The sequence below is a fragment of the Salvia hispanica genome, chromosome 1 (assembly GCF_029641045.1).
Source record: "Salvia hispanica isolate PSC_SH4W2 chromosome 1, Shi_PSC_v1, whole genome shotgun sequence".
Taxonomy (NCBI): Eukaryota; Viridiplantae; Streptophyta; class Magnoliopsida; order Lamiales; family Lamiaceae; genus Salvia; species Salvia hispanica.
The window spans coordinates 65,021,942-65,033,531 of record NC_142692.1 but is presented as its reverse complement, the minus strand read 5'-3'; the positions used below and the strand labels follow the sequence as shown (position 1 = coordinate 65,033,531).

Below are 11,590 nucleotides of genomic sequence, written 5' to 3'. Positions count from 1 at the left end.
TTCTGTGCTTATACATTTATTTGACTGATCACCTTATAAATGCATGTGGATTTTACTACAAGAACTGAGAAGTGAGTAGTTTAATTTGAAAGAGAAGAAATTGACGTCTTTGCCAATATAATCGAGAGATTTGAGCCTTTGAATGAAGCTAAGTATCTTAGGAGCTATTAGGAGTTGTTGCCTTAGTTCTAGGAAGGAGACTTCGGTTCTAGGTAACAATCTACAAATTATATGCTTTGAGAAAAGATATAGTTTTACCTTAGTGATAGCTTAATAACCCTTGAGACCCTTTGTTGGCATAGTTAGGAAGTTAGTTGAGCATAGGATAGTTGTTATCGATCCCGTAGGATTCTACCTTCTCATCCTTAATCTACATCCGTTTTCTCTTGTTGCGAACAGAGTAACTTTGAATGATCAAGAACGAGAGGATTGATAGAGAAGAGAAGATTGATAGTCTATTTGAGAGAGAACCGAAATCTTATTCAATATCAGTGGAAGTTTACAATTCTAGATTACTCTCAACAAATGAGCCAACTAATCTACTTATACTATCAAGAAGAAAACCAAGTGAAGAGCTTCACTCAGAAACGGTTACAACAACTCAAATGGCTAGTGGCTCAACTAACTTTTGAGCTTCTTGATCCTATGGTGTAATCCCCAACTTTAGCTCCCATACACCCTCACTGCTACGCTCAGCCATACTTCATAACAATCTCCACCTTGGCTGAGATAGCAAAGCTAGAAGTCTATTGCATACAAACTCACAAGTCTGCAGCAGTAATCAAATTTGTCCTTGCTCAGAGGTTTAGTGAGCATATCAGCAGGGTTGTGAGCCGTATCAATCTTGATCACCTTCACCCTTCCGCTCTCCACCTCATCTCTGATAAAATGCAGCCTCACATCTATGTGTTTGCTGCGTTCATGGAACATTTGGTGCCTAGCAAGACACAGTGCACCACTGTTATCACAGTGCACTGCCACACTTTTCTGTTCCACTCCAAACTCAGACACAAGTCCAAGCAGCCACTTGCTCTCTTTCACTGCTGAAGTTAAAGCAATATACTCAGCCTCCGTTGTTGAAAGTGCCACCACATTCTGCAAACTTGACTTCCAACAAATAGCTGATCCAAACAAGGTGAAAATATACCCAGTTTGTGACCTTCTTGTGTCAAGGTTTGCCGCATAGTCAGAGTCACAAAAGCCAACCAGAGGTTCCCCATCAGCTCCACCTTCATCAGTGAACAAAATAGCCAGCTTATCTGCACCTCCTAGATACCTCAAAGTCCACTTCAATGCACTCCAATGCTGTCTCCCAAAACCGGCCATGTATCTGCTTGTTGTGCTTATAGCATGTGCTATATCAGGCCTTGTGCATATCATCATGTACATCAAGCTGCCAACAATGTTGGAGTAAGGAATCAACTCCATTTCTCCCTTCTCCTCATCTGTCTTAGCCTTCTGATCACTTGACAACTTGAAGTGCATTGCCATTGGAGTAGCTACTTTCTTCATGTTCTCAACTCTGAATTTCTTCAAGGTTTTCTGAATATAATCAGTCTGGAACAACCATAGCTTTTTCTTACTCCTATCTCTGACTATATCCATCCCTAAGATCTTTCTTGCATTGCCAAGATCCTTCATCTCAAAATTTGCTTTCAGTTGCATCTTGACCTTTCTGACTTCCTCAACATCTGGACCAGATAACAGCATATCATCGACATATAAAAGCAGATACACAGGTGCCTTCTTGTTCTGCTTCTTCACAAAGACACAGCTATCATAAAGAGATCTACAAAATCCCAACTTTGCCAAACTTTCACCAAACTTTATATACCACTGTCTGCTGCTTTGTTTGAGGCCATATATGCTCCTTTTAAGCATGCACACCTTATGTTCTGAGCCATGAACTTCAAACCCCAAAGGCTGAGCCATATATATAGTTTCTTCCAGTTCCCCATTAAGGAAGGCTGTCTTCACATCCAACTGCTCCAGTTCCCAATCTCTCTTGGCTACAACTGCTAGCAACACTCGAATGGAATTATGTTTCACAACTGGAGAATAAACCTCATTAAAGTCTATCCCTTCTTGCTGGTTGAAACCCTTTGCAACAAGCCAAGCCTTAAATCTTATTTTCTGAGATCCAGCTGACTCTATCTTCTTTTTGTACACCCATTTGCACCCAACGATTTTTCTAAATTCAGCTTTCTCCACCAGAACCCAGGTCTTGTTGCTAATTAGTGACTCAAACTCTTCTTTCATGGCTTGTATCCACAGCTCCCTTTCTGGCCCACTTACTGCCTCAGCATAAGAACTAGGCTCAGCAAGCTCTATCTCCTCAGCAACATGTAGAGCATAGTATAGCATCTCATAATCATTGAACCTAGCTGGAACCTTGACATTAGCCCTTCTAGGCCTGTCCCTAGCTATCTGATATTCCTGCGGGGAAGGGCTCTGATGATGCTGCTGAGTCCCATCTGTACCTATCTGATCTCCCTGAATTTCATCATCCTCATCAGAGGCTGACTTTCCATCATCTGGGAAAATATCAGCCAAAGCCTCTGCCTGAGTGTGACCAGAATCTGCAGCTTCCACACCAGCCTTTTTCTTTAATAATGGCATGTTGTCTTCAATAAAAACAACATCTCTGCTGATAAGTATCTTATTGTTTCCAGGCTCAATGCACCATAGCCTATATCCTTTTACTCCTTTCTGATACCCAATCATAACACACTGCAGTGCTCTTGCATTCAACTTTCCCTGCTTCAAGTGTGCAAAAGCCTTGCATCCAAAAGGCTTCAATCTAGAATAGTCTGGTTTAGTTCCATACCATCTCTCATCCGGTATTGAACCTCCAATCCCAGAAGAAGGACATTTGTTGATTAAGTAGGCTGCTGTGGATACTGTCTCTGCCCAAAAATGCTTGCCAGCTCCAGAAGATGACAGAAGACACCTTACTCTTTCTAACAATGTGCGGTTCATTCTTTCTGCAACCCCATTTTGTTGTGGGTTTGCAGGGACTGTCCTATGCCTCCTTATCCCTTTTTCTAGGCAGAAGGCATCAAAATCTTTAGACAAATACTCTAAGCCATTGTCTGTTCTAAGCACCTTAGGAGCAATTCCCTTTTCATTCTCCATTTCTTTGCACCAAGTTTTAAAAGTGGTGAATGCTTCAGATTTTTCTTTCAAGATATATACCCAGACTTTCCTAGAGAAATCATCTATTATGGACATATAGTACTTCCCTCCACCTAGACTCTTAACTTGAGATGGGCCCCATAAATCTGAATGTATGTAATCAAGAGGTGATGTTGAAGTATGATTACCTGCTGGAAATGACAGTTTCTTGGCCTTTCCAAGCAAGCAGTCCTCACATTTCTCCATTCTTGCTGTGCTTCCTACTTCAATCACCTTCTTGCTGATCATGGCCTTAAGAGTACCCTCAGCAGGATGCCCAAGCCTCTGGTGCCAGCTGCTCAAATCATTTTTGACAACAGAGTGAGACTCTCCAGTAATGACAGTAGCCTGCAGATAATACAAGCTACCTGCCCTTTTGGCTACCATCTTGACATCTTGCCCTTTACATACTTTCATCTCTCCATTTTCAGAGACAAAACAATAGCCCTTTCTTTCAAGAGTCCCAAGAGACACAAGGTTTCTCTTGACTTCAGGGATGAACCTCACCTCAGACAGAATTATCAGAGAACCATCATTCATTCTGAGCTTTATACTTCCTACTCCTCTGATGCTGCAAGTGTTCTCATTCCCTAGCAGTACTGATCCACTGAACTCAGCCAAATCTTGAAACCATTCTAAGTGTGGGCACATATGGAAGGAGCATCCAGAATCCATGATCCAAGAATTCTTCTCAATTCTGTCTACCACATTCATCACTTCAGCAGCTTCATCTCCATCACTGCTGATTACATTGGTATGGGATTGACTTTCTGAGGCCTGCTTCTTCTTCCAAGCATAGCAGTCCTTCTTTAGATGCCCAGGCTTCTTGCACCAGTGGCAAGAACGAGTCTCTTTAGCTCCAGAATTCTCAACCTTGGCCTCCTCAACTTTCTTCTTGAATTTTTTCTTGTTGAATTTCTTGATGTTGAGAGACTCAGGGTGAGAATCATTAACCTTCGAAGCTCCCTTCTGCAACTCCTTGGCCATGAGTGCAGCATGAACTTCATTTAGTGTAATAGCCTTATCCCTTCCATAGAGAATGGCATCTCTTAACTGATCATATGAACTTGGTAAAGCATTGAGTACCAAGATTGCCTTGTCTTCATCACTGATCTTGACATCAACAGCCTCAAGATCATCAATAGACTTACTAAAATCTTCCAACTGTTCGACAATAGACTTATCATCAGAAAAACTATATGAATAGAGCCTCCTTTTCATATAGAGGCGATTGGCTAGAGACTTGGCCAAATACACTTCATCAAGCTTCTTCAAGATTCCAGATGCGGTTGTTTCCCCTTGAACTTCGCGCAATACCTTATCCCCAAGGCATAGAATCACCGCGCTATGAGCCCTTAACTGCATCTCATCGAGCTTTGCTTGAGCCTTCTCATCTAAGGCCGGTGTCTTCCCTTTCTCCTCTGAATCCGCAGAAGTCAGAACTGCTGCCAAGCCTTGCTGAACCAAAACCGCCCTCATCTTCATCTTCCACAAGCCATAATCGTTCTTCCCAGTGAACTTTTCTGCCTCGAGCCTTGCTGCCATGGCTGCGACGTTGATCAATCAAGCTTCCCACAGACGGCGCCAATTGTTGCGAACAGAGTAACTTTGAATGATCAAGAACGAGAGGATTGATAGAGAAGAGAAGATTGATAGTCTATTTGAGAGAGAACCGAAATCTTATTCAATATCAGTGGAAGTTTACAATTCTAGATTACTCTCAACAAATGAGCCAACTAATCTACTTATACTATCAAGAAGAAAACCAAGTGAAGAGCTTCACTCAGAAACGGTTACAACAACTCAAATGGCTAGTGGCTCAACTAACTTTTGAGCTTCTTGATCCTATGGTGTAATCCCCAACTTTAGCTCCCATACACCCTCACTGCTACGCTCAGCCATACTTCATAACATCTCTTATTTGCTTTAGTTCTTTATTTGTTTTTAATTGTTTTTACCTTACTTTTAAATAGATTTAGGAAACCCAAAAAATCCGATTTATCTAGATAGTAGTTGAGGTTGGTTCGTGGTAATTAGGTTGGCACTCATTGTCTCTGTGGATACGATACTCTTTGCTTACTATTTGCTACATTAGTCACGTACACTTGCGGATATACTTGTGTTAAAAATAAATTGAGTCACTAGGATTAAGAAGGAAAAATGACAAAAGATATGAAAATGAGATAAATTAAAACTGTATTTTTTATATATATATATATAATTATGAGCCTAAGTTTATGAATCTCAATCCATACCCACTTTTTATCACTATTGGCCTGGGCCGTGCTGGGTTGGATCGGCCCAAACGAATGCCAGAAAAGGCCTATCATGTTAACATTATATTTTTGAATTCAATTTGATTACATGAGTATTCCTTGAAAACTGGTAGTCTACATCGAGTGACTTAGCTAACACACATAGTATTTGACTAGGACTAATTAATTTATCATAAGAATACAATTTTAAAGTATTTAATATTCTCAGCATAATCTTTTTTAAGTTGCAAGAAACATTTGCTGCACTTATCTATAAGTATTTTTTTATATAATAATCAAAGACAACCTAATCACGCTAACTACATTTCCGTAATTCAGTTCACTGAATAATTATAATCTGTTGTATCATGAGTAATGGCGTTTAGGTTGAAGTCAATTACTTTCTCTATCATCAGAAGACAAAATAACAATTATTTTTTTAATATCACCAATGGTGGTTGATCCATGCTGACGGGATCGTTCGACCACTCATTTTAATCCTTTAATATTGAGATTTAATCTTTCCAAAAAGAAAATAAAAGGAATTTAAAAAATTTAAAAAAAATGGGAAATTGATAAGAATTATACTTATGTTAGATTATTCATGAGAATATTTCAAATTCAACTCTCCAAGCATATTTTAAGTTAATTAATTAAATCATCGAGGATTTACTTAATATATATACAGTATTGACTATTCCAAAGTAAATCGCAAATGATAAAGATAAAGCATTTACGATTAAGTTTGGAATATTTAGTTCAACTGCATTGATTTTTTTCATATTTAACGAAAATTGAGATTATTATTTATATTATGATAACGAGAATTCCAAGCTTTCCTTTTTAATCCTATTCTCTTGTGATTTAAATTATTCTCACCGAATATTTATATTTTATAGATCAAATCGCGAATGAATGGCCTCGGCATTATGAATAAAGATCTTTTGAGGGGGCAAAAACTATGTATTATTAATTGCAAATAATGAACATCTAACTATCATTAATTAGGCGGTTCGTGATTAGACTTTATCACATGTTTGACATAAACATTGTCTGAAATGGAATTAGGGATTATAATAAGATCATGTATGAGTCCTTTATTAGAATAATATATATAATTAAAATCAGTTAGCCGATTAAACAAAGTGCATTTTATACAATTGAACTAATCATTAGGGTATGGCAAGGATTCATTCCTAACTGAAATGTTAAAAACAAAATATTATTGTGAGTTGTGACGGCTATCGGCTATAGACATTAGGGTATGGCAAGACTCAAGTAGCATAGAGAGAAATAGGGTACTTCGAGAGAAGACGCGCTAGAAGTATTTCAAAATCATTAATTATGTGGTTCTAAATATATCATTTATGTTTAAAAAATGATTAATTTTTGGTGTCTCGGCTAAAAATAAAGAACACAAATAGAAGAGTCCCAAATAAGCAAAAATATTAAGATGTAATCGACATATTTGTCTTGAACTTAACGTCGCTTTTCTTTGTGTCCAAATATTTGCCATTCATCAAAACTTTTCAACGCAAGTAAGTGCTTCTTCAATTTTGTGTCCTTGTGCAATGTATTTGTTGTGACGTATGTAGGTGTCGTGCATGTGTAACCACGTGTGGATTTGCTGGCTGCGCTCGCCTTTTTGCCGTTAGTTGTTTTTCTATATGTAATGAAATTGCTGTTTTGCTCGTATTAGTATAAGTTTTGTCTTTGTTGTTTGTACTGTGGGCGCCGCATTTTGGCTCACTGCTTTTCTGGTGGCTTGTAGCATTTGATGAGCCATCTAAGGGATCAATGCAAAATATAGATACGTTTATCGACTGCCTCCACCTAACAAATTTGGGTATGAAAGCTTGATTAAAAAAATTGAGTACAAACTACATATATAGTCAGTCACAATTAATAAGATACTAACATATGCACTCATATATACCTTCCAAACAGTGATGAAACACACTTACCCTCCACTCTCTACATGCTATAGACTGGCTTTGTGATGAGAAAAAACTCCCAAGAAAATGGACTTAATTTCAACCGGTCACACTAACTATAACCCCTAATTAAGATAATCTCACAACCAAATACTATAATAAATAGCAACACAAAGTGTTTTCCCACTTGTATTCTATTCTAAAGTTGTTTCTTGCACTCCATTGCATTCTTTTTGGCCTACCCCCGCCAAATAACATCATTAATTAAGAAGAAAAATATATGAATAACTTAAGTGGGCTTCCTGAAAGATACTAATTAAGATAGTGCCTTTCAATTTTTAATTCACTATTCATCAATATATTAAAGCGAATGGATGTTGAATTTATATTGAATTCCACTTCAATAACCCATCTCGATACGCTTTCAATCATAATTTTTAATATATCGAAATTTAAATACATGTGGAAATTTATGTAAAAATATTATTATCCCAACATGAACAAAATGTGAGGGGATGCTCGTGGAAAATGAGTTACATATCACTTCACAATTCTTACACCTCATATTTATAGATAGCCCAGGCCCCAGCTGGTCGTTATACAACTTTCTTTTAAATAAAGCCAACCTAGCTAGTTAAAAAAAGACATTTGTTTAGTTTGAATACAGCTAAAAGTTTAATTGTGGAGAGTTGTTAGTCCTAACAAATGATGATTAGGCGATAAACTGAAGAACAACAATTTATAAATAATTACTACAATTTAGTAATTCGAAACTGAAATGTCTCAGAAATTAGAATTGAAATAACCAAAAAAATCTTGAAAAGAACAGAGAAAGATACATTGCAAAGAAAGTTGAATTTAACTATCAGTCCATGACTCATGAGCTCAATCAAACCTACAACAAAATTTCTTTTAAAAATTTAGGAAAGAAACACAATCCTAAGTTTATTGAGCTACTGATTAAATTACTATTGGTATCTGAATTTTAGTTTAGTACTACTACTTTATCTTATGGTCAATATATAAAAGTCCAGACTGATAAATGGAAAAAATTTAAGACTCGATTCCCCAACTACCAATAATAAAGCTGAACTGGAAATAATGATTATTGTCAACTGAACCTATTTAAAATAGTATCATTTCTATAATAAGCATTAAAATAAAATGAATAGATTCTTCAGTACAACTAAGAAAGGAATCAACATAATACCCCAACTCACTAATCTAATCACCTAATACTTAATTTATTGAGCACTAAACTTTAGAAAGATCTTATATTATGCTCAGTAACATAATATTCCTATTTTCTTTAACAATGATATGACATTTATCATGATATATTGGACATAATAAACACTTATCGTCTTAATCGATAAGATCAAGTCGAGAATATATATCAAGCCATGAAAATGAAAGGCAGCAAACTAACAATCTATATAATATTGGTATTAGAAATTTAGAATACTCTCTCTCCGTCCTACTTTAGGAGTCCCGATTTACTATTTTTGAGTGTCTCATTTTAAGAGTCCCGATTAGAATATTCCATAATTGGTAATAAGCTTCACATTCCACTCACTATTTCCACTCACATTTTATTATAAAACAATATATAAAAATATGATTCACGTTCCACTATTTTTTTTCATTAATTTTTCTTTATATTTCTTAAAACTCGTGCCGAACTCAACCGGGACTCGTAAAGTGGGACGGAGCGAGTATAATAAAAGAAAGTAAGGTGTGGGCTCAGGGTCGGAGCTAGGTCCGGACTTTGTGTATGTATGTAGACATTATTTATAAGATTAAAAGATAAGAACAAGTTTGAGACCCCCAAACTACCCACCCACCCTTGCGCACACAGTCATACTCATACACCGCCTCCACTTGAAAACTTTCCAGACTCCACTTTTCCTTTTTTTCCTCCAATATAGCATTAACTTTCCTATACAAAACGCACGCACACACCACCATTTTCCCACAGTAATAAGCAATTCATCTGATAAACACTCTCTCTGTATCTCTCTCAAAGGGGAAATATAATGGCGATTGAGAACCAAGAAACCCCTGTTTTTGAAGTCAAGCCTAAAAACAAGAGAATCATGGTAAACTAATGCTCAATTTTTCTTTTTTTCTTTTTGTTTGTATCTCCATTTTGTTGATGTGTGATTGAACAGGGGGGAGGCGATGAGGAGGAGAACAGATGGCCGCCATGGCTGAAGCCTCTGCTGAAGGAGCAGTTCTTCGTCCAATGCAAATTCCACGCGGATTCTCACAAGAGCGAATGCAACATGTACTGTTTGGATTGTATGAACGGCGCCCTCTGCTCTCTCTGTTTGTCTCACCACCGCGATCACCGCGCTATTCAGGTATAAATCCATCCCCTTTTTGATTTTGAATGGCGTTGACTTAATGACATTGATGATGGATTGATCGATGGATCGCAGATAAGGAGGTCTTCGTACCACGACGTGATCAGGGTGAATGAAATCCAGAAGTATTTGGACATAAGCTGTGTTCAGACATACATAATCAACAGCGCTAAGGTCGTCTTCTTGAACGAGCGCCCTCAGCCCCGCCCCGGCAAAGGCGTCACCAACACCTGCCAAGTTTGCGATCGCAGCCTCCTCGACTCCTTCCGCTTCTGCTCCCTCGGCTGCAAGGTAGTAACAATGTGTGCGTGTGTTGTCCTAGTCGTGATATTCGCTTTAAGTTTTTTGTTAAAATTGATTGAGAAAAAAGGTCAAATGAGGGTTTGACTGATTGATTGCATTCAGTGATAATTGGCTATCTTGATTGATTATTGATTATTGATTTTCAGATTGTTGGGACATCGAAGAACTTCCCAAAGATTCGGACGGAGAAGAAGAGGGTGACCTCCGAGTCATCGGAGGACTCGTACAGCAGCAGCAGCAGTAGCCATAGCCGGAATACGAGCAGGTTTCCCAGCTTCACGCCATCAACGCCGCCGCGTACGGCGCTGAATTTCCGGTCTGCGAAGAGGAGAAAGGGTATTCCTCATAGGTCTCCAATGGGTCTCATGGTAGAAATATAGGGTAACTTAAAGTTAAAACTCTGCTTAACCTTATGAAGAAGAAGAAGAAGAAAAGATAGGTGTGTTTGTGATACTCAAGTATTAGTAGTTTTCCTACTACATTGTAAATAGAAGCAACTATTGTATAGAAATGTGAAATATAGACCAGACTAGAAACAAAAAATAAGACAATGTGTAAAGTTTAGTGTTGAACTTGAGTTCTATGAGAAATATATACTCTACTTTGTATATTTTGGGGATTGAGTACTCCAAATTTGGATTGATTGAATCCAAATTTCAGTTAAGCGTCAATCGGTATGGAAGTAACAAAATCTTGTTGAACTCAAATTGCCACAAAATGGGTATTTTCTTTTTAGTTTTTTTGGGCAAGTACGAAATGACAAGAGACATTTCATAGAAACTAGAGATATGTGTCTATATATCTAATTTATGGCGATATTGTCATGTTTTGTAATTTCAATTAATTGCGTTGATATGTGTTCAAGAATAGTAGGGCACTATTTGATCTTGTTACACATGTTAATGGTCCATGATTTGGGAAATAATGTGTACATTTTGGTTTGGAGTTATTGGACTTTTTGGATGAATTTTTATGTGAAAATAATAGGACCACTCTATACTATACTAGCTAGGGAGAAACTTCCTTTTGACTTAGAAATGTGGATTTGTTTTGAAAGATTTTTTTATTAATTTTGTTGATTAATGAGGTTTTGTTGTGACCGGCACATAAACAATTAACTTCCTTCGTTACAAACAACAATTAGAGATAACAACTCTAGCCACTAAAATAATAACAAATGTAGAGTATTTGATAGGACGTTCTTATCCTATAGTATTAAAAAATGAAATAACAAATACTACTTTGTTATATTGAAATGCTAAATTTGGAGTGATGTTACTAGCTAAGGTAACTTTCAAAAGGGACCCATGGTTGAGAAAATATTAGTAACAAGCATTTTTGTAGCACCCGCTTCTTTTATTATCTTTTCATATATGTTAACGTCGAACTAGAAATCTATCGTTCTCTTGTTTCGTGAAAATAAATGGAACTCGAGCCTTTGATGAACTTAATAGTGTTAATTGCAAAGTAAAAGTTAAAGAAATAATCAAACGAACTAAACCAACTAATGTACGCTGCGGAATAAAAAAAGGAATGCTATTCAAGTGTTCCCGAAAGA

The 11,590-nt window shown here is 37.2% G+C and overlaps 1 protein-coding gene across 1 annotated transcript; it reads left to right on the top strand.

Annotated features, from left to right (window-relative positions):
- The first annotated feature begins 9,201 nt into the window (after nucleotides 1–9,201).
- On the top strand, nucleotides 9,202–10,642 carry LOC125223168 (protein RGF1 INDUCIBLE TRANSCRIPTION FACTOR 1-like). Its single transcript, XM_048126180.2, has 4 exons — nucleotides 9,202–9,462; nucleotides 9,535–9,726; nucleotides 9,805–10,020; nucleotides 10,179–10,642. Exons 1-4 carry the CDS (start codon nucleotides 9,400–9,402, stop codon nucleotides 10,410–10,412), a joined length of 705 nt encoding a protein of 234 aa, XP_047982137.1. The 5' UTR covers nucleotides 9,202–9,399; the 3' UTR covers nucleotides 10,413–10,642.
- Nucleotides 10,643–11,590: the final 948 nt, after the last annotated feature.